At 48.9% G+C, this 27,709-nt stretch overlaps 9 protein-coding genes across 9 annotated transcripts; 4 read left to right on the top strand and 5 right to left on the bottom strand.

Moving 5' to 3' along the window:
• Positions 1–38: 38 nt before the first annotated feature.
• On the top strand, positions 39–2,696 carry N7458_008983 (threonine/serine exporter family protein; the record flags this gene model as incomplete). The annotated part of the gene is made up of 1 exon (XM_056912365.1): positions 39–2,696. One exon carries the CDS (start codon positions 39–41, stop codon positions 2,694–2,696), a length of 2,658 nt encoding a protein of 885 aa, XP_056761214.1.
• A 1,303-nt stretch (positions 2,697–3,999) lies between these two features.
• On the top strand, positions 4,000–5,088 carry N7458_008982 (asparaginase; the record flags this gene model as incomplete). Its single annotated transcript, XM_056912364.1, has 1 exon — positions 4,000–5,088. The coding sequence occupies one exon, from the start codon at positions 4,000–4,002 to the stop codon at positions 5,086–5,088; it is 1,089 nt and encodes a 362-aa protein (XP_056761213.1).
• A 223-nt stretch (positions 5,089–5,311) lies between these two features.
• On the bottom strand, positions 5,312–6,163 carry N7458_008981 (uncharacterized protein; the record flags this gene model as incomplete). Its single annotated transcript, XM_056912363.1, has 1 exon — positions 5,312–6,163. The coding sequence occupies one exon, from the start codon at positions 6,161–6,163 to the stop codon at positions 5,312–5,314; it is 852 nt and encodes a 283-aa protein (XP_056761212.1).
• Positions 6,164–6,586: 423 nt separating this feature from the next.
• Positions 6,587–7,699, bottom strand: N7458_008980 (NAD(P)-dependent alcohol dehydrogenase; the record flags this gene model as incomplete). Its single annotated transcript, XM_056912362.1, has 3 exons — positions 6,587–6,869; positions 6,926–7,355; positions 7,417–7,699. 3 exons carry the CDS (start codon positions 7,697–7,699, stop codon positions 6,587–6,589), a joined length of 996 nt encoding a protein of 331 aa, XP_056761211.1.
• A 3,567-nt stretch (positions 7,700–11,266) lies between these two features.
• N7458_008979 (myo-inositol transporter) lies at positions 11,267–13,043 on the top strand (the record flags this gene model as incomplete). Its single annotated transcript, XM_056912361.1, has 4 exons — positions 11,267–11,468; positions 11,517–11,822; positions 11,875–12,713; positions 12,768–13,043. The coding sequence occupies 4 exons, from the start codon at positions 11,267–11,269 to the stop codon at positions 13,041–13,043; spliced, it is 1,623 nt and encodes a 540-aa protein (XP_056761210.1).
• A 452-nt stretch (positions 13,044–13,495) lies between these two features.
• On the bottom strand, positions 13,496–15,044 carry N7458_008978 (uncharacterized protein; the record flags this gene model as incomplete). The annotated part of the gene is made up of 4 exons (XM_056912360.1): positions 13,496–14,235; positions 14,296–14,437; positions 14,496–14,789; positions 14,850–15,044. 4 exons carry the CDS (start codon positions 15,042–15,044, stop codon positions 13,496–13,498), a joined length of 1,371 nt encoding a protein of 456 aa, XP_056761209.1.
• Positions 15,045–16,701: 1,657 nt separating this feature from the next.
• On the top strand, positions 16,702–18,482 carry N7458_008977 (putative FAD-dependent oxygenase; the record flags this gene model as incomplete). Its single annotated transcript, XM_056912359.1, has 4 exons — positions 16,702–16,980; positions 17,111–17,327; positions 17,390–17,784; positions 17,841–18,482. The coding sequence occupies 4 exons, from the start codon at positions 16,702–16,704 to the stop codon at positions 18,480–18,482; spliced, it is 1,533 nt and encodes a 510-aa protein (XP_056761208.1).
• A 2,830-nt stretch (positions 18,483–21,312) lies between these two features.
• N7458_008976 (cytochrome P450) lies at positions 21,313–23,274 on the bottom strand (the record flags this gene model as incomplete). The annotated part of the gene is made up of 7 exons (XM_056912358.1): positions 21,313–21,709; positions 21,763–22,034; positions 22,087–22,334; positions 22,390–22,541; positions 22,603–22,794; positions 22,857–22,989; positions 23,076–23,274. The coding sequence occupies 7 exons, from the start codon at positions 23,272–23,274 to the stop codon at positions 21,313–21,315; spliced, it is 1,593 nt and encodes a 530-aa protein (XP_056761207.1).
• Positions 23,275–25,459: 2,185 nt separating this feature from the next.
• On the bottom strand, positions 25,460–27,174 carry N7458_008975 (uncharacterized protein; the record flags this gene model as incomplete). The annotated part of the gene is made up of 2 exons (XM_056912357.1): positions 25,460–26,892; positions 26,967–27,174. 2 exons carry the CDS (start codon positions 27,172–27,174, stop codon positions 25,460–25,462), a joined length of 1,641 nt encoding a protein of 546 aa, XP_056761206.1.
• Between the last annotated feature and the right edge of the window lie 535 nt (positions 27,175–27,709).

Here is a 27,709-nt window from a genome sequence, read left to right as displayed (position 1 = left end):
CGCCTCTTCGGGCTCCTCAGCCCTCCGCCTTCGCTGGCATGTCCGACTCAATTCATGCTCCTCACCCCAGCCCCAACGAAGAATATGCCGAATTCCCTCTCCCTCCAGTTGAACCCATCAGTGCTATAACGCCCTCCAGTCGCCAAGACCTCGAGCGAGAACCCACCGCAGAAGCCCATCAGTATGAGACCGGACTCGCCGATCTTTTGCCTGAACCCGAGCCCGAGCCCATCTCCCAACCACTCGCTGATGCCGAACCCGAACAACCGCGAATCCGATCGCCTCGCGTGCGCTTTCGTTCTATCAGTCGCTCCATAAGTGAACGATACCATCATCTCCATGATGGTTCCCACAGAGTCTTTTCAGACCAGTCCGACGCCTTGAAACATCCATTGTTGCCGCCGCCCGCAGACTTGACCGATGTCCCGCTCTCCGGAACCGTCACCCCGCCAGCCCCGATACATTCTCGCCACGCGGCCCGCACAGCTGGTCGCACGCACCATGACTATCCCCCCCTCGATCCTGAGAAACGTGAGCATCATGACCAGAATGTCGAGCGCACAGACTCTGCACGCGACCGCTTCCGAGCTGCGGGCCAGCTCCTCCGCCAGAAGACCGTGAAATTGACGGAGCGCCTCGGTCGCTCGCCGGACGACGGCGAGGCGCTCAGTGCATCCATCCTGCCGGATGATCTGGGGATTCCCATGGAGGAATTGCAGGCACGTCGGGCTCGTCACGATGCCGATCGACTGCGCATGCTAGAGGCCGGCGAGGAACCGCATGAGCCCCCGCCCAGCGCTGAGGCCCATCGCTTGGTGCGCAGCATGACACAGGTCCAAGATAATCTAGCCCTGCGGAAGCGTCGCCGACGCGGTGCGTACCAGCGGTCTGGACAGACCACGCCCGAGGGCATGCTGAAGGACTTTGCCGCTCGTCGCCGGTCAAGTGGTGGGTTCGCCGGTGGCAGTGGGATTCTCTCACAGCTACTCAAGCTGCACGCCAGTCAGACGGCGAGCTCGTCACGGCCGGAGAGTGTCATAACCGATGACTCGGATAGTGATACGCAGGTTTCTTCGGGCGCGACTACACCCAAGAAGCTCGGCTCGCTGTCTCCGTCTATGCCCCCGTCCATGCCCACCTCGGGCTATGCCACCCCCCGCAAAGAAAAAATCAAATGGTACAAGAAGTCTGCGCACCGGTCGACCTCGTCGCTGATCGATGCCTCGATGAACCTTAGCCGTGCGAGTCTCCCGCCTGGTGCGGCGGATTCGCTGTACCCGGGTAAGAGGCATAAGAAGAGTAAGCGCCGGACTCGTCTGGAGGATGAGATTCGCGTTACAGTGCATATTGCGGAGATTCTGGCTCGGCAGCGGTATATTATGCAGCTGTGTCGGGCGTTGATGCGCTATGGTGCGCCGACGCACCGGCTTGAGGAGTATATGCAGATGACGGCCCGGGTCCTGGAGGTCTCCGGTCAATTCTTGTATCTCCCTGGCTGTATGATCATGTCCTTTGATGACCCGACTACCCGCACGGCGGAGGTGAAGCTAGTGCGGATGGTGCAAGGTGTTGATTTGGGTCGATTGGCGGACACGCATAACGTGTATAAAAACGTGGTGCACGATCTCATCGGCGTCGAAGAAGCAACTCAAGAGCTGGACGAGATCATGTCCCGCAAACCACGCTTCAACAAATGGATCCTAGTTCTCATGTACGGCCTAGCCAGTGCAACTGTCGGCCCATTCGCCTTCAGCGCCCGGCCAATCGACATGCCTGCCATCTTCTGTCTAGGTTGTCTAGTCGGTCTAATGCAACACGTCCTCGCTCCCCGCTCCGTCCTCTACTCCAACGTCTTCGAAGTCACCGCCGCCGTCCTAACATCTTTCCTCGCCCGCGCTCTCGGCAGCATCAAAATCACCCGCAACGGCCAAAGCGAAGAACTCTTCTGCTTCTCCGCCCTTGCTCAATCCTCCATCGCCCTCATCCTCCCGGGCTTCATGGTCCTCTGCAGCAGTCTGGAACTGCAATCGCATCAAATGATCGCCGGCTCTATCCGCATGGTCTACGCCATCATCTACTCCCTCTTCCTCGGCTACGGCATCACAGTCGGCACGACGATATACGGCCTCATCGACCGCAATGCCTCCTCCGCAACCACCTGTTCCAACCTAGACGTGTACGGCTCCGCGTACGCACGCCAATTCCCCTTCGTCGCTATCTACGCCGTCTTCCTCGCCATCGTCAACCACGGTAAATGGAAGCAAATGCCGGTGATGGTCTTCATCGCTGTCTCAGGCTACATCACCAATTACTTCAGCACGACCAAGCTCGGCTCCCAGTCTGAAGTCGCCAATACCGTCGGCGCTTTCACCATCGGCGTACTGGGTAATCTATACAGTCGGCTTTGGCACGGCCACGCCGCTACTGCTATTTTGCCTGGTATCTTTGTCCTGGTGCCGTCTGGTCTAGCATCGAGTGGCTCGCTCATCGCGGGTATTCAGTATGCGGACCAGGTGCGGTACAATCTGGAGACGTCGGGGAATAGTACTTCCACGAGTAGCTTGTCGGATACTTCTGTGGCGAGTTTGGGCTTTGGCATGATTCAGGTTGCGATTGGTATTACGGTGGGCTTGTTTATCGCTGCGTTGGTGGTTTATCCGTTTGGTAAGAAGCGGACTGGGTTGTTCAGCTTCTAGGCTTTGTGGGAACTATCTATTCATGATTTTCTTTGGCTTTCTTTTACACTTTTATTTTGTTTTCATTTGCATATATCTTTCGATTTTCTGGGTCAGCGTGTTCTTTCATTTAGCGTTCCTTTTCTGGGCTTGGCGTGCATTTGGGAAGAATTAGCGAATTTTTCATGGTTTTTAGAACTTACATGGGATATGGGATATGTTTGAGAGCGATTTCACGGGAGTTTTTAGAGCTAGACTTTTCTTACCTTCATTGTTCATATAGAACCTTGATCTATGATTTTCTCTGAAAGGCTTTCAAGAGATACCTCAATTGGAAAGTTTTGAAAAGAAAAACGGTTCTAGGAGAAACTATTGGTGCAGTTGTTCATTGATTCAATGAAATGTCTTCAGTCCATATCTTTTGAGTCGGGCTGAACAAAAGGATCATCAGTCCTGGTACGCCTGAAATGGAATCTGATTTCTGCTTAGCAGCTGTTGCTCGTCTTGGTGTAACTATGAAACTCAGGACTCATTTAACAGCCTAGTATGTCTTTTTCCAAGATTCATTATCCTTCCACTCGTCTGCGGCTAAGCAGTAGCCAAGGTATTTGGGGCAGTTACTGCTAGGTACAGGCTCGAGGGCCATCTCCACCCTTCAATCGTTGAACGGGTGCATGTGGCAATACAGAATTGCGTTTCGAGAATGTCATACCTGCTATAACTTTCTTGCCAGGGCTCTAGATGATGAGGTATCTATTTTCCGGCTCAATCAAAGCTCCCCTCACTATTTTTGTGAAGGTACCCCAGGTTCACATGACTAATCTTGATGTCAGCAGAGTATTAATTAATTATTTGTGCCCTAGACCTACTTCATGTATGCGGGACTTTGTCAGAAGGATGAAATCTAGCGTAAGTCCATACATTAGTAACGATAAGCTAAGGTAGATACTACCCTTCCAGACCGAGATTGGCTTCAAATTGCCGAGTTTGGGGTCTAAGCGCACCCAGTCGCCTAGCATCGGCATACGACGGGTTTTCTCTGCTCGTGTGAGAAAATCCATATACTAGCTTTACACCTGGTCAAAATACGGCTCCCAAGTTTGATTCTTAATACGTGTGCTTGCTGTTTGCCTGTCAAAGCAGTGTGTAAGCTTAAGAATTTATCTTCCGACACAAGTCCGTTGGGGAAATCTCGGGCCGTTCAGTCGGAAGTTGCCGATCGCAATCAGCACACGACAAAGTGCCCCGCGAAGCATCAAAAATTGAAATATTTACTGCAGGATAAAGAATCCCTTTTCTATTACATAGCGCCCACTCAGCTGCCATGAAAACCCTGTTCTCCACGGATTGTGTTATCACCGATCGGGCAGGTGTGGTGGAAAACCGACACGGCGTCCACGCCGCTGTCGTCGACGCTCGCGGTCGCCTGTTGTACGCCGTTGGTGATCCTTCAAGGATCACCCTTGTCCGGTCAGCAGCCAAGCCTGCCCAAGCACTGGTGATCGTTGAAACAGGTGCCTTGCAGAAGTTCAATCTCGACGATGCCGACCTAGCACTGATGTGCGCTTCGCACAATAGCGAGGACCGCCATGTTACTCGGGCCCGTGGCATCCTGTCCAAAATTCAATGCAGCGAAGAGGATTTGCAATGCGGCGGTCATCCTGCTGTCTCGGATGTTGTTAATCGTTCCTGGATCAAGGAGGATTTCACGCCGACGGCGGTCTACAGTAATTGTTCCGGGAAACACGCCGGGATGCTTGCTGGGACGAAAGCCCTCGGCGCCGACGTGGGATCATACCATCTCCCTGCTCACCCCATGCAAGTACGAGTGAGGGAAGCTGTGGATGAAATTTGCCATCTTGAAGCGAGTGGATCATTATGGGGCGTTGACGGCTGCAATCTCCCTGCGCCCGCTTTCCCCCTGCATTGCCTGGCACGCATGTATGCCGTCTTTGCTGATGGAGCTAGCCAAGTGCCGACTCACGGACCCAATACAACTCCAAGGACACAGGCACTGAGCCAGGTGTTCAATGCCATGTCCACATATCCCGAGCTTGTCGCTGGTGAGGACCGGTTCTGCACGATACTCATGAAAGCCTTTCAAGGGTTGTTGATTGGCAAGCTTGGTGCGGCAGGTTGTTATGGAATCGGTGTGAAGCAGACGGAACGGACGCGGGAGCTCGGAGCCGAAGGTGCACTTGGAATAGCTGTGAAGATCGAAGATGGAAATATCGACATTCTGTACTCCGCAATCACGGAGATTCTGGAGCAGCTTCAAATTGGCGAGCCGGAGTTGCGGCAACCACTTGCTCGGTTCCATTGTCCTGATATCAAGAATACTGTGGGGGTTGTGACAGGGAAGACGTCTCATGCATTTAAAGTACGCGCTGTGGAAGACAATGATCTGGTATAGCCTCTTGCCGGTTACAATGTTCTCACAAATATGAGACAAGGAGATTCGGCGATCATCAAACATCAGTATCTACTCCAAGGCTATGGACAGATCTGGCTAAACTAACTTCATGGTATCACCAGCAACCGTATGACAGGGGTAGGTGACCCGTATTCATCTCAGGGGAGAATTTGCGAGAGGTGATTGATATCTGAAAATTCTCCAACCATCCTCATTCCATATCTCACGCCAGGGCAGTGCGGAGAAAGAGCGTGCATTTCTCCTCAAAGACTTGCGCCACCGGCCGGTTGGTCAACACATCCTTCAGGCTGTATGTCTCCATGTCGTACCACAAATTCATCATGTGTCTCGCCATCCCCAAGGAGAAGATGTTGCATGCCAGGCCCGGGCAGTAGACCGCGTTCATGATGAGATCATTGTGAAAGCATTTTCCAAGTAAGACACTGACCCGAACCCGTCCCACGCCGATAGCGGTCCTGAGTGTACCAGTCAGGTCCCGGAATCGGTAGGGGATCTCCGCCGGAGTGTATTCGTGGTAGTCAACGAAGCTTTCCTTGCTGTTGGTGATATGTTGAAAGTAGCCGAGGATGACAGCCCAGTGATGGCGGGGAATGTTCAGGGTTGCGAGGGCGTGAATTTCGAGAGGAACAAGATTGAAGATCGGAGCCTGAAGCCGGATTTTTGCGGCAATCGCCCCGGTTGAGACTGGTGCGGTTTGAGCATGGTTACCATCGCCTCGGGGCTTCTGGGCCACGATCAACTGGGTTGATGTTTCAGTCTTGGCTTTCTTGTTAGCATTTTTCTTCTTTTTCTTCAATTTGCTGTTATTTTTGCCCTCTTTGTAGACCCAGAGGGTTGGATCAGGCTGCCAGTGTGTGTTGCGAAGGTTGGGATTGAGATACACGCATCGAGCTGGACCATGACCGTACTTCTCACAGAAGGTACATTGATTACTATCGGTAAACTGATAGCCAGTCTCGCGCCACGCTTTTGCATGCTCATCATCGCCGATGCCTGGAGGTGGTGCATTCAACTTCGGGGCCGAGGCCACATGTTCAGGCGAGACGAGTGTCATGGCTGTTTAAGTACTCACGGTCAGCCGAAATCAGCTGCTCATCTACAGAAACAAGACGAAAGAAGTTGAGGTGAAATGCTTACCAAGGGGCAAATCAGCCATTAGATACTGAAGATGTGAAGAGGATGAAATGGGAGTATGTTGATAATGAGAAAGAAATCGGAGGTCAGAAACGGAAGAGCGCGTCGACAAGAGAGTGTGAACAATTTAGGTTGACAGTACAATATCAATAAAACAAAAGAAGGAAGGGGCGGGGAATTCGCCGATATTTGCGAAGTAAAAGGAAAGCTACTTTATGATTGGCATGAAGATCGTTTCCGACGAACTTGATATCTCATCGTATTGTAATTCATTAGAATAATGACACCATGCTATGAGGTATCATTTAAAATCTATCACAACGCTATATACAGTGATCATTGTCTACTGACGAACAAGAACACCACGGTATCTCATCTTGCCCTCGCGAAGGGTCTGCATTGCCTTCTCAACTCCTTCCCGATCCAGCGGAAAGGTCATCGTGGTAGGAGTGATCTTCTTCTCGGCAGCGAATTGCACCAAAGAGCGCAGGCTGCGGCGAGATGCAACAAGAGAACCCTGAACACGGATACCCTTGAGGTTCATCGTGACCAGAGGGACAGGCGAGGGAGCAAAATCGACAGTCAATGGGTAGATAGATCCATGAATATCCATCAGTGGCATCAGACTGAGGGCTCCAATGTTAGTTCTCCGCGGTTACATGATTGGAAGGTCAAAACTTACGATTGATAGTCGACGCTGGCACTACCGCAGAGCAGGAGGTGGCTCACCGGCTTGAAGTCCTTAATCTCTTGACCGGCGTGGAAAACGTGGTACTCGGAGGCACCGAAGCTCATCGCCTCCTCACGTTTGGCCTCGGAGCTGGACAGGACGACGACGTGGCATCCCATCGCGGCAGCCAGCTTGATGGCCAAATGACCCAGGCCACCAATACCCATCACAGCAACGCGGTTGGTAGGGCGAACACCGTACTCGGTCAGAATGGTCCAGACGGTGGCGCCCGCGCACATCAACGGAGCGGCGTCCGCGGAGTCATATCCATCGGGAATTGGGACGACACAGCGGGCATCCCACACGGTACCCTCGCTGAAAGAGCCAAGGTCGTGATCATGGGAGCCATATTGCTTCTTATTCTCGCAGTACTGGTCCCAGCCTATGAATGAACAAGTCAGTGGTGGCGATTCCATTTCGTGTTGCTTCCATTCATCGCATACCGCTCAAGCACTTTTCGCAGGTTCCACACACGTAGTGGGTGTATCCAAAGCCGACACGGGCGCCAACCTGAACATTGGTGACATCACGGCCAATCTGTCGTACGATACCAGCACCCTCATGGCCAAGAGCTTGGCCGGAGTGCAGGTAGTGCTCGTCTGTGCCGCAGAGACCGGAGTGGGTGGTCTCAATGTAGACTTCGTTGGGCTGGAGTGTGCGGGTGGTCTTGTCGGCAACGATCTTTCCCTCCTTGGAACCACGGAAAACTTCGAATGTGACGCTCATTGTGTTGTGAATATGCGGGATCGATGTTGTATATGATATGAAAGGATGGAGAGTAACTGGTGGTTTCTTTGGTGAATATATCTAGAGACATGAGAAGAATATGCCCCCTTTTAAATAATTCAGGGAGCTGCCTCGAGCTTCAAAGTTTTCTATACGATTTCTCATCATGGTCTTGATCTTTCTCTGGTTCCAGTAGTGGGGGTCCGTGGTGGATGCTCCGATAGTTGAGAGCAAAGCAAAGGAAAGTAAGGTTGTTCTAGAAACGTTCGGTGCAGTGATCAATAATCTAACATCCAGTGATCAATAATCTAACATCCTACATTTTCTGTTCATCCTATCACAAGTGTTTGGCATAAGCAAGGCTACCGAAAGTTTCCGACTGCAGCAGGCCGGTCTATCTGCATCGGTGTTGTCGCTGATAACATGCTGCCCGGTTCGTTTCGGCAGTGTCGCCGAAAAGGACTATCTAGGCCGATGATTTTGCCTCCGCTCGGCAACACCACTACTCCAAGTCAACGGGAGCCTCGGCGACTTTCGTCACCCAGTGGATCGGGAGAGATTCGACCAATCAAAAGTCGTCGAGGGAACCTCGGATATTTGCCTTATGAGTATGGACTGTTGAAGACACTTGAAATCTTTAATTGGATTGTCGATCCTGTCAGCCCTGGCGTTAAGCCCCCAAAGTCCGTCAACGATTAGCGTCCAGTCTGACTTAGTGTCGTGAGGTGTCGAAATTCAGGCCTTTCATGGTTGAGGACCGACGAAACAGCCTCAAGTGGGCATCAACATTAAACTCTCAATAATCTACGCGTAAGCTGTTGTGATTTCGTGGGCATAGTGGGCTTTGATTATTAATTCCAAGCTTGTTGATTGATGCTGTTGACATGTATCCTGTGAGCGGTGTCGTCCCCTAGCCAGACTGGCTGTGGTCGAATCGCATCAAGGGGCATGGGAATTACTAAGCCACGTGGAGCCAGGAGCGAAATTCGAGTTCCTGAAGAGCAAGGAACAAGCTTAGAAGTCCTACGAATCATTGCTCATGCCATCTGAATTTTAGCCTCGAATTTTGTTTTATTTGACTACTTTCAAACTTGTGAAATCTACCACGTACCTACGTTCTTCAATATAAGCGCGTAAGAAGGGAGTATACTTGTCTCCTACTATTCCAAAAAGAAAGGAATTAAAAAGGAGACTGAATACGATATAATCCTATAAGCGAGTAGAAGTTCCTCACTCTAATCGTCAAAGAAGGACATATAGCCGGACCTGAGGAAAGAATGTTTGTAGAAACACACCGAGTACGGGTATACAAGAAGCAATTATGAGACACAGTAGTCCAGTTCCCTCGAATCTTATATAATAAATAATTGATGCACTAATCTGTTGAGCGTATGGTAGCTGAGCGGTGCTACGAGCAGTAGCAAAAGCGATTTGTAGTACCGTCTAGGTTTAGTTTAGTACCGCTCAGCTGTAACCCGTGCAAAGACGTACGTGTGCTAGGGAACAACCTTTTTTTACTCTACCTGTAGTAGTTCATTGATTCTGCCAGGTAAGGGATGTAATCTATAAGCGACACTATCTCGCTGATTTGTTATTATCGCTGCTTTAGTTCGAGTAGGGGGGTAAAATGAAGCAACATCCATTTGGTCCATTGGGCGTGTGGAAAGATGGACGTTCAAACGACCGGCTCGGTCTTGAACCAGCTTCAAAAGGCTGGGCTGAAGTGGGAGCCTAAGATGAAGGAGCGCCCGGAGCAATATACAGCAGAACGCTTCAGAGACTTGATTGGGCTCAGAAGAACGAATATTGAAGCCCTCCAGCTGCATGCCCAGGCTGTTGGGGAGTCCTTTCCACATGATCAGATGTGCCTTTACTGTCAGCAGGGGCATAGCATCTATAACGCTTGCATCGTGGTCCCCGAGCCCCACGACGTAATGCCAGAGTGTGCCAACTGCCACCTATCATGAGCAACAGGGCGAGAGAAAGAGTAAGCTCAGAGACTGTTAGGTACACGATGACTGACGTCGAGAGTCTTGGTCGCATATGTTCAACTAGGGTGATTTTGGCGCCGCAGTATGAGCTTGAATTTTTTCGAATCTCATATTAGCAGGGTAGTTAAAACATTTTTAGCCAATTCAAACAGGCTGTCCAAAAATGAGCAAAACTAGAATAGTGCTTAGCTTCACTCCAGAGCTGCGGGTTGACGAGTTTCTCTGCCGTCTCGTCCCCCTCCGCCGGGGAATATATCTCGGATCCATTGAATGCCCCGGTAAATACGACCTGTCACACAAATCAGTTCAATTGAAATTTCCAGCGCAATAATGACCTAAGAAGTGAATATACACCTTACTTATAGTCTTTCTAAAACACCTCCCCACTAGTTTTCTCATTACATTGACTGGAGGTGGTCCATGGCTGTAGCTCAGATAATCCTCACTTCCAAGATTAATAACATGTTCATGTAAGCAAAAGGCAGGCGTCTAGTCAACAACAATGGCCGGATGGTGTAGTTGGTTATCACGTGTCGTTAACACCGACAAGGTCCTGGGATCGAACCCCAGTCTGGTCAGCTTCATTTTTTGGCCCTGAAATTTTTGAAGACCGGGTGGATAACCGGCGGACGAGGCGATTGGTTGTGACGGAATGGGACACATTCTTCCCCTCTTTCCGCGCCACCTATTCAGCCCATTGACTTTCCACGGCACTTCTCTTCATGCAGGAAATATAATTCCAGTATGCTAGACGAGCCTTACTACTGTTTCAGTGCCAGATAGGATTTCTGTTTCCAAACTACATTTCGGCCAATTCGGCCTCTCCTCTGATGAGCTAGAATGAGAACTAAGGGAAAGGCGGGGACAGTCAGAAGACCGTTCTACTGATAGCGATGTTCGTGGAGCAGAATAAGACCTATTTAGTGCGCCTCCACCACTCAGAAGGATCATGCATCCTCTGCTGCTTGGAAAAATCGATTGGCTGACTCCACGAAGACCCTGCAGCATTATACTCGAGTTCCAAATAATGGGCAGCCGAAGAGTCAAATTTATCGTTCTCTAATTCAATAGTAACAATTGACTGACGTTATGCGATTCCAAAGAAAGAAAAACCACCAGAATTCATTGAGCTATACCGGTCTTCTCTCCGGATATGCACAAGGGAGCTGGAGATCTGAACAACACGGGGAAATGCGGGGAAGATCGTGGGGGGTTGCCGTCATCACTCGTAGTGAGCCCAGCCATCTTGTCTTGAAGGAGAAGTATTCCCCGCGTGTGGTGAAACTGTTGATCTGCCTCCGCCTTGCTATCGTCCAACCAAATCTTGTACATCTTCGCTTTACTGCGCATTGCCTGGATATTGCCCTATTTCCCGCCAACTGTTGACCCGGGGATAATGACCATGAGTACGGAAAAGGCCGATCAGATTGGACTAGCAACGATCGATTGTAGAGCGGACAGGTCTATAAAACCCTTGCAAACCTGTCTCAGCATCAAGTCTCCGTTCGACAGACACATCATCCTCTGACTTCTTAACTATCAATTATTTCTACAGATCTACTATTCCACAATTGAGATGAATTTTGTGGACGCGCGAGACAAAGCAGAAAAAATGAAGACTGAATATTGTACTAAAGATGATGTTGAGGAGATTGAGCATGTCAAGGCCCTAGATCTTGGTATCGATCAGTCAGAGCTCAGTAATATCGAAGGTACTGCTGCTTCCAAAGCGGCATGGTTCATCTCGATCGTGGTTTCAATTGGAGGTCTTTTATTCGGTATAGTTCCTGTCCTGCCTATGAGGCTATACTCTAACAAAAAAATAGGGTACGATACCGGCTATATCTCTGCGGTTCTGGTGACTATCGGCTTGTCCCTAGGCCATAGGTTGAGCTCAAATGAACAAGAAATGGTGACTTCATTGACAAGTGGGGGTGCTCTGGTTGGTGCAGTGGGTGCAGGTCTCACAGCTGATCGCTTCGGTCGTCGGTGGCCTATCTGGGGTGCTTGCGTGTTGTTCATCATCGGAACCGTTCTTCAGACGGCCGCTTACTCGGTGGAGCAATTTGCTGCTGGAAGATTTGTTGTTGGGCTGGGAGTTGGAGGTGCAGCCATGATTGTTCCTATGTATAGTATGCCATGTCTCCTTCTTCTGTCTAACCGTGCGGAACTAACCAATTCTAGTTGGCGAGTTGGCACCCGCAAAATATCGCGGTCGTATGGTTGCCTTCAACAATATGAGCGTCACCTTTGGCCAACTCCTTGCGAGCGCCTTAGGTGCAGGCTTTGCGCAGGCGAAGGGCGAGGGATGGCGAGCCACAGTCGGTATAGGAGCCGCTCCAGCACTTATACTAGCTGGGCTTCTTGTGTTCTGCCCAGAGTCACCTAGGCAGCTTGTTTCTCATGGCAATTATGAGGCAGCGAAGGCTGTTCTTCTTCGGATTTACCCAACCTCGACTGAGGAGCAACGCCAAGCGAAGATCATGTCAATTGAGCTGTCTCTCAACGAGGTCACCCAGGCTATGACTGAAGAGTCCTTGTGGATAACGTTCAAGCGGATTTTTACTACACCGGCGACCGGTCGTGCAGTGTTGACTGCGTGTATGGTCATGGCTATTAGCCAGCTGGGTGGATTCAATACTTTGATGTATTATGCAGCAACATTGTTCTCGATTGTGGGATTCAATAATCCTACAGCAGTTGGTATTACTGTTTCGGCTACGAATTTTGTCTTCTCCATTGTGAACATTATACTGGTGGATCGCCTTGGACGAAGAATCATTCTCACCGTCACTGTGCTGGGAATGGCCATCTGTATGATGGTCGCAGCTGTAGCATTCCGCTACATTCCGGTGAACACGAACACTCTGGAGCTGGATACCAACCAGGTTGGATGGCCAGGCCCTCTAGTCCTGGTCGCTATTATATGTTATGTTGCTTGCTTCTCTTCAGGCGTCGCTACCATCGCATGGATCGGCACGGAGCTGATACCCCTCGAAGTCAGAGCGCTTGGGACTATGCTGGTATGTCATCTGAACCTCTCAATCTCGCGATTTTGATGCTGACTTGTTAAACAGAACACAGTGACATGCTGGAGCACGAATATTATTATTGCATCGACCTTCCTTTCCATGATGAAGAGCTGGACGCCCACCGGCGCCTTTAGTTTCTACACCGGAATTTGCTTTGTTGGTTGGTTGTTCGTTGTCTTCTTCTACCCAGAGTGCAAGGGCATGCCGTTGGAAGCTGTCAGGGAAGTTTTTAGTAAAGGTTTTGGTGTTAGATACTCGAAGACATGGCAGAAGGAACATGCAAATGACACAAAAACGGAGACCGTGGCATTTGGACATTGAGCGATGTACATAGCTGTTGAATACCAGGACGAATACATGTCATCTCCCTTGTTTCCTTTTTATCTCATCTCTTGTCTTCGTGATTAAATGATGGAAGAATGACAGCTGACGTAAGAAACAGAGCTAATGTCAATCAGGATATCTATTTGGAGAACACTTGGCACAACGAGAGTGATAAGAACTCGTGGCATGAGGATCATTACAAATCTAGAAGAAAGTCGAAAGGGCTTTTATTGAGCCACAGCAAGTATCCAATGAATTAGCCCTAGCTTGTCCAGGGAGAGATAACTATATACTACATAGAAAAAAAGGTCTCATAATCAGTGTGACGAGACAATGAGGTCTACCAACAGGGGCTGAGCATCACAGAACAAGCATGAAAATGAAGCAGCCTCCCAACATATCATTATGAAATCACTCCGTAAGAATTCCTATTCGACCATTTTTGCTTCTTACCAAGGTTCACGAACGTTTTGCTCTGGCACAGGTACGCTATTGGCACTACGTCTCGCCTCATGAGTAACCTCGATCTGACTGGAAACTACAATCCCGGCATTCGAGGTCGTGTTTTCACCGCCAGGTCCAGCGTATACCTTCAGACCCTCCAAGTGAACATTGTCGACAATCCGCTCCTCACTTTCGTTGAAGGTCATGTTGGCTGTAATAGGATTCGAGCTTGGCGGCCCACGGCGATCTCGGCTTTGATAGTCGCCGCCACCAATGCTACGGAATCCACCGGAGGGAGTTTTGTATGTCCGTTGGGTCGATTGGAAGAACATGCTTCCGAATAGAACGCCTAGCCAGGATTTGAAGAGATGGAAGATCATGGGAAGGTTGGTGGTGATCACGGCGACGAAGGTTTCTCGAGTTCCCCACTCTTCGGCTGTCTGTGCTCCGCTTACTGGAGACTGGAGATATGCAATGATCAGAATGATTCTTTGGTATGAGGGTGGTGCGTGCGGGCAACGGTAGTGGGGATGTACCACAATGAGGAAAACGCTCTTGATAGTCGCGCAGACGAGCACAAACACACCAGCGCTAAGGACAATGGTCACGGCAATCTTATTTAACAGCTTCAGACTCGATTTCCAAAGCATTGGGATAGGAATGAAGATAAGGTATGGGTCGGTGGCGAGATTTGCGGCGAAGGTCACCCAAATTATGGGCATGGAGATAGCAGGTTGGCAGACATCTAAGTGAGGATTGTATGTTAATAATGGGATAGACCCCGAAAGGAGTATATGGGTCTTACTTTCAGGGGCCGGATTTATCTGCCAGTAATGGTTCAATGGCCGGCATGCGGTGAAAATTGTCAATACGCTGGCGATCATGCTTCCACCAACAAGTGCAAATCCAATGTAAACGGGAATGCGGTAGGGGCGACCTAGGCCATCCTATTAACGCCAGTTAGCAAGTAAAGTTTGTTATGTCACGCATACCAGGGAATCATACTGTAAGGCGGAGGTAAAATGCGAGCATAGATAATTTGAGGGACCCGATCAAAAGGACATAGGTCGTCCATCCCGCGACCTGAATTTTAGAGCCAATTGCTCTTATCGCCTTGTTAGTGACCAACTCAACAGTCGGATTATGGGCTCGTCGATTGGCCATCTCATACCTGGCCTGATATTCGGGATTACTAGGAGACAGTGCCGCGCGATGGGCGTCTGTCATGCTGTTATTTGCAAGACCATGGGCGACATTACCAACACTGTATGCCAGTGATGTCTGTGCGGTATAGAAAATCTACCGGGACTGTGATCAGAATGGAGCTCAAATAGGAAAGAATCCGTGGAAAGTACGAACAATTGCGACCCAGACAAGATAGTCGTCGGCTTTCAGATTCCTAAATCCCACGGCCCGTACTCGAGCATATGTTCGGAGCAATGTCACAGCAACCCCAAACGAGTAGAGAGTCCATAACTCCACCATTGCTTTGTATGCAGCTTGAGCCGCATCTGAGGCGGCATCCCTGGCATCTAAAGTGATTATACCAGACATCCCTGCATAGAACAAAGAATTAGCATGCCAAAAGATCAAATCAAATCTGGCATGACAAGGCAAAACCAGCAAGCCACTCTCTTCCACGCTGTACTAAGGGTATGTGCCTCTCAACGGTGGACTGGCATAGCGGTCAACTGTTTGCCAAACGAGGACCGGAGTTGAGAAGAGAGCGTGGTCTTGTATAACGAGAGAAGACCAAATTTGCAGCCACCACAAGACCTTCAAAGCTTATCGCCCGTACCGTGAAACCATTAATGGGATACCTGGTCGCGATTCTTGTGGTTTGCAACACATGCACAGACCCAATTATAAGTTTTTGGAACGTTCAGACTTTCTCGAATAGTCCCCGAAGAAAATAGCGATTCAAAGGCGGTAATATTTCCCCCAATCGAAGTCGTCAACTGGCTTTTCCCTCGGCAAACGATGAGTGGAAAGGGTACCCGCTGCCCATCTGAGTCGAATCATTCCCTTGCAAAAGGATTGGTTCCCATGGTCAAAATTGGAGCCCGATACTTGTCAGGTTGCATGCGTGAGATCATTTTCGATCGAGAGGAGAGCGTTTATTCGCACGTGGTGATGCTTATTGGTTCCCGACCTGATGGAAAGCCCTGCCGAGGAGATATGAAGAACGGGTGTTCCATGGACTCCGATTTTCAGACGTGCAGATCTATCCTGGATAGACGTGATTTGGTCTTCACAGACAGAAAACACCCACTATTCTTGCCGGGTCAGATTGTTTGTGATAATGTAGTCTTGAGGCTAGTTCTTGACCGTGTTCAAAACTTCAAGTAGGTCAATGAACACGAGCCCCCTCCACGTTCACTTGCTCGGAAACTTCGGGATCCCGACATCGATGATGGGTAGTCGCGGTAGCCATCAAGTGGACCCTGAAGAGTGTGGTCGGGCCCTCTGATCAGCGGCGCCACCGATCCCAGTGACCATCCAAGAGGCGTCGGTTCAGCCAAAAGACTGGGCGGCCAAACTCAACTGGATGATTTGAATTTGTGGCTCATCTCGGGGTGAAGTTCAGTAAATTGTTCCCAAGGGTTAAAGTGGTCCCGAGTGCCAAGGTAGCCTAGTTTTGGAGCGTTTATCATCGTGAAGAAGGTTTCCAAGGCTTCCATCCCATGCCACCCACCCTGCATACATTAATTAGTATTTCCTTCGTGTTGCGAAGAGGGGGATTTCCCGGTCCTCCAATAATACGATCGATCAGGCACGACAATAATGTTTGCTTTTCAATCAGAGATTTGAGTCAAAAGGAAAGTATTCTGAAGATCTCTAAGAATTGACTTGTAGAAAATAAATTTTATCAACAGCTCCTCTTCATCTCGATTTGTACTTTGACAACTTGTGAGTCGCGCGACCGCACGGTGTTCAAGCCCGGCGACCGGGTAGTTCGGCCTTTCAACATCCAACTCTGCTAGACCTGGGCTTCGACAAGCACTAAATTAGATTTTTAGTCAAATACGAGTCCCTTACAGCGCCTGAAATAAATATTAAATTCCCGCGTTCCCACGGAATAATTGACAGGGTTCTGACCTTTGCCTGGCTTTGTAGCTCAAGGGATTCCTGCTCAGCCAACAGCGACGCAGTATAGCCACAGAAGTGCTTGAGCTCTTTTGAACAGCCACGGCAATTCACGGCTTTCACGATGTATCACTTCAAGATGGAAGCTGCATTGGCTATTGCCGCCTGGGCTTTCAGCTCGGTCGGCCAGGACCTGCCCCTCGCTCGGAGTCGACTCCCTGGTCTTCACTCCAGGGGCAATTATGATATGACCGACCTCCAGGCCAAGCTTTCAAGTAACGCCAAAATTTACTACCCCAACTCGACAGAGTTTGTGGATGCCTCAGCCCGGTGGTCGCTCTTGGATAAACCCAAGGTGAATGTGGTCGTTGTGCCTGGCACCGAGAATGACGTTGCCGAGACCGTAGGTGCTCTAAGTTCCTCGACCTCGCCTTCATATTCATCTTCTTGCTCTTTTCCTTGAACAAGGCCCTTGTCATCCAGCATGGGACCGAGAATATTAAATACAGATCTTCGCACTGACAGCGCTCCAGGTGCAATTCGCGAACAAGCGGGACTTGCCATTCCTTGCATATACCGGCGCTCATGGATCCCTTACCACGCTGGGCAAGATGGACCAGGGAATCGAGATTTACATGACTCAGCTTGACACCGTTACCGTTGCTGGAGACGGACAGACAGCAACCATTGGTGGCGGAGCCATGTCGAAGGCTGTTGTGGACTCTCTTTGGAATGCAGGAAAGCAAGCCGGTAGGTGTTTGAGTCGCCTTGGTCGTATCAGCATAACAACTGGCGCTGATTTTGGAGGACAGTGACTGGAACATGTGAGTGTGTCGGCATTCTTGGACCTGGTCTCGGTGGAGGTCATGGCTGGCTCCAAGGTCACCATGGACTGGTCTCTGATCAGTTTGTCTCAATGAACGTCGTCCTTGCCAACGGAACCTTGACGACAATTGATGCAAACTCCGACCTTTGGTGGGCGATGAAGGGCGCTGGCCACAACTTTGGTATCGTTACTTCCCTGACTACCAAGGTCTTTGACATTCAGTATCGCGACTGGGCCATTGAAACTCTCACTTTCAGCGGTGATAAGGTTGGGGCTGTGTACCAGGCTGCCAACGACTATCTGTTGAAGAACGGCACACAGCCAGAAGGCTTGATCAACTGGTCCTACTGGCTTAACAACCCAGGCGCTGACCCCAACAACGTAAGTGAAACAAACCACAAAGATTTGTCTGCTTCCCTATATCTAACATTGATAAGCCGGTCATCATCTTCTACATCATCCAAGAAGGTGTCACTACCGTCGACTCAGCTTACACCCAGCCTTTCCATGCTATCGGTCCTATCTCGATCGAACCCATGTCAGGCACCTATACCGATCTGGCTGGTTGGACTGGAATCGCCGATTCATCGCCCCCTTGCCAAAAGGGTGCCCTTGCAAACCCCCGCTTCCCCATCTACCTCCAGTCATACAATGTAGATGCCCAAAAGAAAGCGTACGGGGTTTTCGCAAATGCCGTCCGCGGAACCTCGGAATTCAACAACTCCATTTTCATGTTCGAGGGCTACTCCATGGAGGGCGTGCAGGCAATCCCTTACGACTCTAGCGCTTTTGCATTCCGGAGTGAGAACATTCTTGCCGCTCCGCTCATAAATTACTTGCCTGCTGGCTCCGATCTGGACACCCAAGTCGCCAACTTGGGCAACCAGATTCGTGATATTCTTCGGGATGGTACTGGCCAAAACGACTTCCGGGCCTATGTCAACTATGCCTACGGTGATGAATCACTCCAGGAGCTGTACGGAAGTGAGAGCTGGCGCCAGAGTCGTCTGAAGGCTTTGAAGCAGAAGTATGATCCCACTGGCAAGTTTAGCTTCTACGCACCTATTCCGTCAAGCTAGCGGGTGAGCTGTTATAAGAGAGCGGTCTTGTATATAATAGTTGTGTAATTAGATATTGCCGCCCGTGTGAATACAGACTTTCGACACACAGTACACATCGCCGAGAGATACCAAAGAGGTAACAGACAATTCCAGCAGGAATATGGTAGTTGTATAAGGAAGCAGTTCAACGTGCAAAACCTTTAATCCATTTCGTGCGATATCGTAGGTGGTTACGATTCATAAACCGCTTGATGCTAAGAATTACTTTCGCAGAAAGCATTCTGTTATCGGATGTGTGATATGGAGTGTCCTTGTGCAATTTTGATAAGGGATGGTTATATTTGTCAAAGCAGTGTGAAAGAGCTGGAGGAGAGTAGGGATAAAGCATGAAGAATGGGAGATAGTGGAAAACTTCTGGTGGCTAATCAAGGATCTAGCTACGTGTTTTGTCAGGTGTGTACAAAAACAAGCCCTCTATTACCCTGGCCCAAAATTCTGCTCCATCAGTTCAGTCACAATAAAAGGCTCCAGAACTCCGAATATCTTGTGTTCCGTGTAATCATTAACGAATCTAGACAGTAGATTCTCGTTCCTTTCTATTAGCACTCGTCGCTCTTCATTTTCTCATCATCCTCCACAGACCTCAGAAGAACCCCTTTTTGTTTCTCAGTCTGTACAGCAGATACCATAAAACAATCAGCGAACAAGCGCCAAGTATCATGGTAATTCCACTAAACAGCTGAATCCCCATAAAATTAAGATCTGTACTTCCATAAGAGTTTACAGAGGCCAGTGCCCCAGCAATTGGTGGTCCTATCAAGGAAGCGAAACTGCTGATACTCTGCGCCATCCCAAGCCAAGTCCCCAGGGAGTGGGAATCAGGACAGACATGCGGGAAGACGCTCGGTGGGAGAGGAACCAAAGCACCGGAGATAGCTCCTGTTTGCTTGGTTAATTTTGAAATTGAAAAATGGACAAGGGGAGTATTACCGTAAAATGCCACAAACACGATGAATCGCGGAAGAGTATCTGCACTTATCCAACTCAAGCAGAGAATACCTGAAATCATCCCACACAGGACCCAAGATATCATAGAACCGTAATAATGGGCGAAGACAGTTGTAGCAACACGGCCCACGATTGAGGCTGCTTGGGACGCCATCAAGATGTATGAGCCCAAAGAGCGCGACGTATGAAGCATGGTTTGCGCGTAGGTCGGTATATAATAGTATGGCGTGATGTATCCAAGATATATCAAGAAATTTGCAACCGTATAACTCCAGAATGGAAGATCCTTCAGGGCTCGAGTATCAAAGAGAACTCTGGGTCTGTCACTCATTGCCCTGCTCTTCAGACCTCCTTCTGATGAGAGCAGCAGAGCAGCCGTGATGAAGAGAAAGAGCATAACAAACCCCATGATGCGGACAGTCCATCCAAAGCCCACCCTCGAAATCAGTTGATTGAAGATGACAGTATAGATGATACCCCCTGCCGGAGCTCCGCTTGTGGCCACGCCTAGCGCAACTGCGCGATTTGTCGCGAATCTCTGGCTGATCAAGGTGATGGTGGGAATGTAGAGTAATCCGAAGCCTAGACCCATGCATAACCCTTGGCTCAAAAATATCGCGTAGTATTTTTGCGAAATACTGAGCATCATAAAGCCAAACACGGAAAAGAAGCTTCCCGCGATTACCATCGCTGGAAAGTAGCCTAAATCAAATAGCGGACCAGAGACCAGACCACAGGCAATCAAGAGCCATGACTGAATAGTTCCCACCCAAGATATGGCCGATGCTGTGGATGAGGGAATGAAAGTAAGAGCATAAAAGCTTTGGAAGGATCCAAAGGCAAAACTCAAGCCCCTTTAAATAAGCTTGTGTTAGTGGATAAGACATAGCGATGGTAAGAGTTGTATAACTTACCAGACGTTAAATAGCACAAAGAATGCTCCCAACACTTGGAAGGGCCCGGTTATACTTCGTGATAAGCCAGATCCGTCAGGTAATTCAGATATATCTTCATTTTGGGGCTGTCTGGGTCCAAGCTCTTTGAGTTGCGCGCCTTCATGGATAGGCAGGGCCATTCTATGTCAATCTTCTTCTCGACAGGACGTTGAATTCCTTTTCCATAAATGGTAGGAAATGAGGTCAAAGAAAACGTGGGGATAGTGTGAAGCCCCGCTCCGCTTGGTTCGCACAATTATGGAGAGTGAGCCAACATCCAGGTATTTTATTGGTGTCTAAGCTAGCTACAGGTCACGAGGGGTTTGTGGTCTGCCGTGATATCCGATGGAGACAGCCATTGGCAGAAATTGACGTGAAATACGAGTAATCTTGTAAGCACTTCGAAATGATCCATGTCTGGCGCCTTGAGAGCCGAAGGGACCCATCCCAGTACCTCGGCTAAATTGGTCCCAGTGCGGATTCCTCCCCGCATTTTCGGGATACGAGCGACGTTTCCGTGGATTATTACAAATCACCCTTTAAGTACTTCGTTGTCTCGCATTTCATGGAATAACTTCATCAAATCGAAATATTCTATCCTCCGACGTCAAAGCGATCACTTGAAAGCCTCCGCGGTAGATACGAAGGCCGGACATCTTTGGGAAGCTGCTATTGATCCGATCCAGTGTATCGAAAAAAGGCAGTACTTTATATCTGTCTCACAACTCAGGCCAATTTGCATGCGAAATCGCCAGGCTCAAATGAAGTAGATCGCCGATGGGTCTCTTATCGTTTTGTGGGTACTGTGAAAAGGCACAAATATATGAGTATCTACCCTGGAACAGGCAAATGTGCGTGTGGCCAAGTATTACCTTCAGATCTCATGGCCAAATAGAAATATTACTTCAATACCGGAGCTTTTCAAGGTCGTATGCATCACTTGGTTCCCATGGGTGCTCTTGCTCAACAGAGAGTATAAGTTCCTCCTCAGACGGACCACGAACTGCGATCGAACATTGGAATGGTGCCGGATGGCTGATCACCCCTGGCTCAAATGCTGGACTCTGTTTGATAGGCACCCCGTCTTGTGTAGCGTTGCTGATGTTGAAGACTGCCAGGGTCTGCGCCACGCTCAGATATACTGTGTTATCTGCCAGGAATCGGCCAGGGCATATTCGACGCCCGAACCCAAAGACAATAGAGTGGGGATCCATCTCTGGTTCGTGTCCTTCTGTCTCAAGGAATCTCTCAGGCTTAAAAGTCATGGGGTCATGATAGTTTTCTGGGTCGTGCATCATAGCCCTTGTTCAGAATATTAGATTATCAGTGTGAAAGGTGTGAATTTGACGACTTACCAAATATTAGGCATGACCAAAGAGCCCTTAGGAATGAAGTACTCCCCCCAAGTATCATCCTCTGTTGACAAATGAGGTATGGCCATGGGTGCCACGGGGTGCCAGCGAAGAACCTCTTTGACTACAGCATTAATATAGGGAAGATGAACACGATCTGCCATTGTCGGTAGGCGTCCGGGTCCAAGAACACGCTCAATCTCATCCTGGGCCTTGCGCTGGACCTCGGGATATAGGGCCATAGCCAGGAAGAAGCATTCGATCGATGACACGGTCTAATGACATTAGCGTTCAAATGACAGACAGGTGAATTTTTGCGGAACTTACCGTGTCAGCGCCGCCAGTATAAAGTGACGCAGCGGTCCATTTTGCAATGATCTCTTTCTCCGAACCTGGTTGAGGAACCCCGTGCGCGTTGAAGATGTTTGACAAGTATGATGGTTTATACTTGCCGCTAGCCATCTGTGCTTTCACGAACGCATAAGGTCTGTCCGCTATCCCGATCAATTGCTCCCTCCACGCTTGAGCTATGTGTTTGAAGCCTGCCCCTGGGAACCAAGCAGGGATATGTTTCACTAGACGTATCAGCTTTGGAATCTTTTGCTTCACCAGGGTAGTCATAAAACTCACACGCTGGGACAATATCTACCATCCAAGTTCCAGGGGTCGCCGCTTTGGCGAACTGATCCAGGCACAGATTGGTAATGTGCACTAAGTGATCACGCTTGAATGGCTCAATGGTGTAGCCATAGGCTATGTTCAAAATAACGGCCCCTGCTTCTCTACATGAAATTTATCAGCTTAGTTCACTGTTCCGCTATCTTCCGCTAAAATGAGTCTCACGTTTGGATGTGCTGGATAAAGTTCACTGGGTCTCGCAGTACTCGTAGTAAGAAACGGAGCACTTCTTTCTCTTGAAGTCCGTTAAACTGCGCAACAGCTGACTCGGATCCAAATGATGGCTGTACTGCCTTGCGATAGGCACGGAATTTTTCAGTGTAACCTTGGAAAGCCAGACCATTTTCCCATCCCACCCTATTGTCAATGTTCAGCTGCTGTACCTATAGCAAGTTACGCGTAGGTGCTTAAGTACTCACATCTCAGATGCAAAGACCATCTTTGGCCTCGACGAGTAAATAGCCGACCGTTTATTTAGCAGATCCACCGTAGTTTTCATGTCGTTGATAATAACGATTGTCTGCCCCAATACTCTAAGAGAACTAATTGGCCCTAGACACGAATTAGTATGACTGGAACTCAATTGACAGTTCATACCTGTAGTGTCAAAATTGATATGTAATGAGTGGTATATTTACCATAGAGCTCTTTGTGTTTAACCCAATGCATCCAGTCTCGTTCGCCTTTTGGGGGCAAATCGGCAAGGTTACCCAAAACTGGCTTAGGCCGAGGCCCTGGTGGAAGTAGGCCGGGCACTTTCTTATCCAATATTGCTCGTTTCAAGACATACAGAGCCAGCAAGCCTAGCGACAGGCTCGCTATCCAAGGCAAAGGCATGGTGACGGTGGGATATGTCACGGTCTCTAGAACTGGACTAAACGACATGACCTACTTCCGGCGGTCTTTATATGTTCATCCATTTCCATGATTTCTACCATGTGATTAGCTTGCTTATGCTCGTCATGCTCGCTTGCCACTAACTATGGGCTGATACTTCGGGGATGCAGTATGCAGGAGCCCCGCCCGTGATTGTACTCATTGAGCTAGGCCAAATATGTTGAAGTCTAACGGATTAGCTTGCTTCTGGTCCCGTTAAGATTGGCTGCTTAACTAACTTAGGCGGCAGCGCTGACAAGCAAGGCCAGCCTAATTATCCAGCTGAAATCGCCACTGCATCGTTGATGTTGTAAAATTCAATGAACGGGTTGGGTTGTATGATTGTCTACAACACTTCCTCTCCATCAATTACTGAGCACTCGACGTAGACTGTTCACACTTGTCCAGCGACGATTTTCTTTTTGTTATACCCCAGTCTTCTATCAGTCACAATGCATCCGTCTCTTCAACGGCTTGTGCAGGACTCTGATTTAGCGAGCCTCAAACGCGCCCCAAGAGTTTTAATCAGTGGCGGCCCTTGGCGCCGGCCCTAACTAGATTAAGGAGTTGGATGTACCTCGAAGCCCTGCTTAATAAATAATACAGGCAGTAGATTGGTTGAAGCGCTCGAGGCATGCGAGGTCGGCCTGGTGGGTCAAGATTTGTCATCTGCGAGTACTGTCTGCTACACAGCACTAGAGGATTTTATGTACTGGAAATTTTGGCCAAGCGAGGCTTTGCGACAAGATAAGCGGACTAGCGGAGATTGCTCCCGGCCCAGAGGGAATGGCGTTTTCAGCTTCTGCACATCAATTGCCTTGATAATTGATGAGTTTTCCCAGCTGCTCCGTGTGACAAGTTTGTGCCCACTTGCCGTCTTTCTTTCGTCCCGCCAAGGAGGGAAACTCTAGACGGCTCTAGACCCCATCATTTTGAACTTTGAAGAAAAATCTAACATCCACGAGAGAATGAGGCTCATGAAAAGTTTACTGTATACATAGTGTGTATCCATCTTCATGGCTCAAGTGGCTGGCTTAGACAACATAGGAATCTGAACTTTTCTCAAATAGCGATTACCTTTTTGCCAGCGCTTGGTCGGCGTTACGGTCCCAATTTGATAAATATTGTTATCGAGTTCGGCATTATCAAAAGCTGACCTGAATTATGAACGTGACTTGATCGCTTCGGTTGTGCCACTTTCTAATTTTCCTCTATATATTAGAAATGTCGTTCTCCAATGTTCGAGATTAAGTTGATACGTGAAGGCCGACAGCGAACCCCAAAATCGCCGCTGAATTTCCAACTAGCTTTTCAGGAACTGAATTTTTTACTCCAAGCTCATCCACCTAAGTGACTCAGAGTTGTGGCACACAAGGACTCTATACCCAGGGTGCAATAATATCTACCATAGTTACTAGGAAAGACGAGGGCTTCGTGGTCAATGCGAATAATATGGCTGGATCAACATTCACCGTGAATTTGTCAACATCATACTATGCCATTTTTTTCACAATCGGAACTTGAATAGAACCTTGAATTCTTGTTGATGACTCGACCTTGCCCGTTTGGCAGTGCATGCGCTCGTCTTCCTTTGCCCTGCAGGTTTGCTGATTGCAGGCCTATTTAGGCCTTTCCCTTCTTCTTCTCCTTCTTCGTCCTCTTGCTCTCCTAGATAGACCAATCTGACTTCGTTCTCCCCTGCTTCCTTTGTGCTTGGTGTCTATGACACCATCACTTGTCGTGCGCGGTGAAGGCAAACACGGTCGATTGTCGCTGAAAATATACGCGGTATTGGAACATAATGCTTGTTTGTGTCCCAAGTTATGTTCTATTGTCAAATCTATGAAATACGGTATGAGATTATACGCCCAAGGCAGGAGAGAGCCAGCGGAATCAGATCAAGAAGATCGATTGATTAGACCAAGAGAAGGGAAACAATAATGAGTGTAAAAAGGGGCTAGTTGAGCTGTCCGTTGGTGGTATAACCGAGTAATCGAGTGACTTTTCGGTGTCGACTCGTTACATCTCCCCAACGACAGGCAAAACACATAAGGTATGTGGGAGAAGAATGGAACAATCCCTAGTGCACGTCATGAAAGGATTCACATTTTCTTGACATCTATATACACTGTATTCTAACTGTCTTCTAGCCTTCAAATTCTAAACGACCTGTATAAACGTCAGCCTCTTTAGGCTTTACCAATGGCTGTCGAAAAGCAATCTTGTGTCCAGCATAGAGAGCAGCAAACAGGATGAGACTGAGATAATTGATGAAGAAGTCGGTCACGCTGAAAGAGGGAATGAAAGCGGTAAATCCCTGGGTGATTATTATCAACGCGTTGAAAACCAAGCCATACCACGAAAGATATGGCTGCCAAGGGCCTTTGTAGGCCAAAATGTCCCGGGAAAGGCCCTGCGCCTTAAAGGCTTTCATGAATGCGATATGGCAAACGTTTAGAGATGTCCAGGTAATGAAACCTGCTAAGCCTGCGATCTGCATCAACCAATTGAAGACGGTGCTTCCAGTGTTGGAGATATTCAAAAATCCAAGAAGACCAAAGAGGGCTGTAAAAAGCACACTCCAGTAGGGGACGCCGTGCTTGGTTGTTCTCACAAAAATCGAGGGCGCGAACCCATCATGAGCAAGGCCCACAAGGATCCGACTTCCAGAATAGACATTTGAATTAGCGGCGGAGAGAACCACAGTCAACAAGACTGCATTAATGATGCTAGGTAGCACGTTCACGCCGGCCCTCTTAGCGGCGATAACAAAGGGTGAGGCGTTAGCATTATTCGCACTAGCTCCAGTCCCTTCGCTAGCCGTTAGGCCATCGTCAGTAGACGGGACAACAATCCCGATGAAGAAGACTGTTAAAATAAAGAAGAAGATAATTCGGAAAAATGTCTTGCGAATGGCTGATGGGACGTTCTTGCGAGGGTTTTCAGTCTCGCCCGCCGCAATACCCACGAGCTCAGTGCCTTGATATGAAAAACCGGCCTTGATAAGAACCGCCCAGAAACCAAGAAATTTACCCAGAGAGACATTACTGTCAACCAAATAGGCATTGAAGGGGCCTGGATTAACCCAGTATCGAAAACCAATATAACCCTCCTTGCCAACTCCTGCGTTCATGCAAATCGCAAATATCATGAACCCGACGACAGTGGCGACCTTGACGCTTGATAGCCAGAATTCGGTCTCGCCGTAAAAGCTAACTGGGAGCATGTTCAGCGCAATGATCAGCACCCAAAATATGGCAATGAATATAGCGATCGGGATTGTTTCATCCCAGTACTGAATGATCAGACCGGTCGCGGTCAATTCGAGAGCAAACGTTGACGCCCATGAAAACCAGTAGATCCAGCCCATTGCGAAGCCTAGACTAGGATCAACCAGTCGTGTCGCATATGCGGTAAAGGCTCCTGGAATCGGAAGGTATGTTGCCAGCTCTCCTAGTGCAGCCATGACCGAAAACACGATGGAGCCCACAAATATATACGCAAGTAGTGCTCCAACAGGACCAGCAATAGCAACAGCAGTACCGCTACCGATAAATAAACCGGTTCCGATGGTGCCACCTAATTATGAATGTTTATTAGCTTCGAACCCATAGGTCCTCTAACTTGCGTTCATTGAAAACATGGGCGCTTACCGATGGCAATCATTTGCAAATGGCGGCTCTTGAGTTTGCGTTGAAGGTCTGGCAATTGGTTCACCTCTCCATAGGTGTGTTTCTCTTCAGCATCAAGGTTATGCCCATCTTGACGGTATTCTCCCCGGTCTTTCGATATAGAATCACGCTTCTCTTGGTTTTCCGTTCCGATCTGGTTTTGTGCGTTGAAAACTTGGTCGTCGGCCATCATGCCTGGCTCTTTGACTCGAGATTGCAGCTGCGAGGAATGAAAAATATTGACAGTCAAGACCGAGGACAGCCCTGTAGACGCGTGTCCGGTCTCAAGATTATATGGTTTTTGAACTTCTTTCACCCCCAGCTTTTCCTTCTCCACGGGGTGAGTCGTCTGGGGTCAACAGTTCCCTCCGCACATCCATTTTCCGGCCCGGGCAATTCCCCACGTTGAGGCCCTCGGGTCCACAAACGACTCTCAAGAGGAAATTCGAGCCAGAGCTTTTATGGGTCTCGGCGAGATATCGAAAGGACATTACGTTTTTGATCAAGAATGGATCTCTTGCCGGAGCTTGGGATCCTCCGAAAACCACCAGAACATGCTGACAAGCACTCCGATGGCGGAAGTTTCCACAATCAACCGGGCCGGGACGGTAAAGCCAGGCTGGACATTGTAGTGGGCCCGATTAGACAATAGAAATCACCCCCTAGTGCGGGGTAGCTTCATTGACTCCCCCCCAGAAATCAACAAACAATTAATACTCAAACAG

This window comes from Penicillium daleae (genome assembly GCF_028827525.1).
Source record: "Penicillium daleae strain IBT 16125 chromosome Unknown utg000008l_segment0_segment0, whole genome shotgun sequence".
NCBI classification, from domain to species: domain Eukaryota; kingdom Fungi; phylum Ascomycota; class Eurotiomycetes; order Eurotiales; family Aspergillaceae; genus Penicillium; species Penicillium daleae.
The sequence above is the reverse complement of the archived record's forward strand: the minus strand, read 5'-3'. Positions and strand labels throughout refer to the sequence as shown.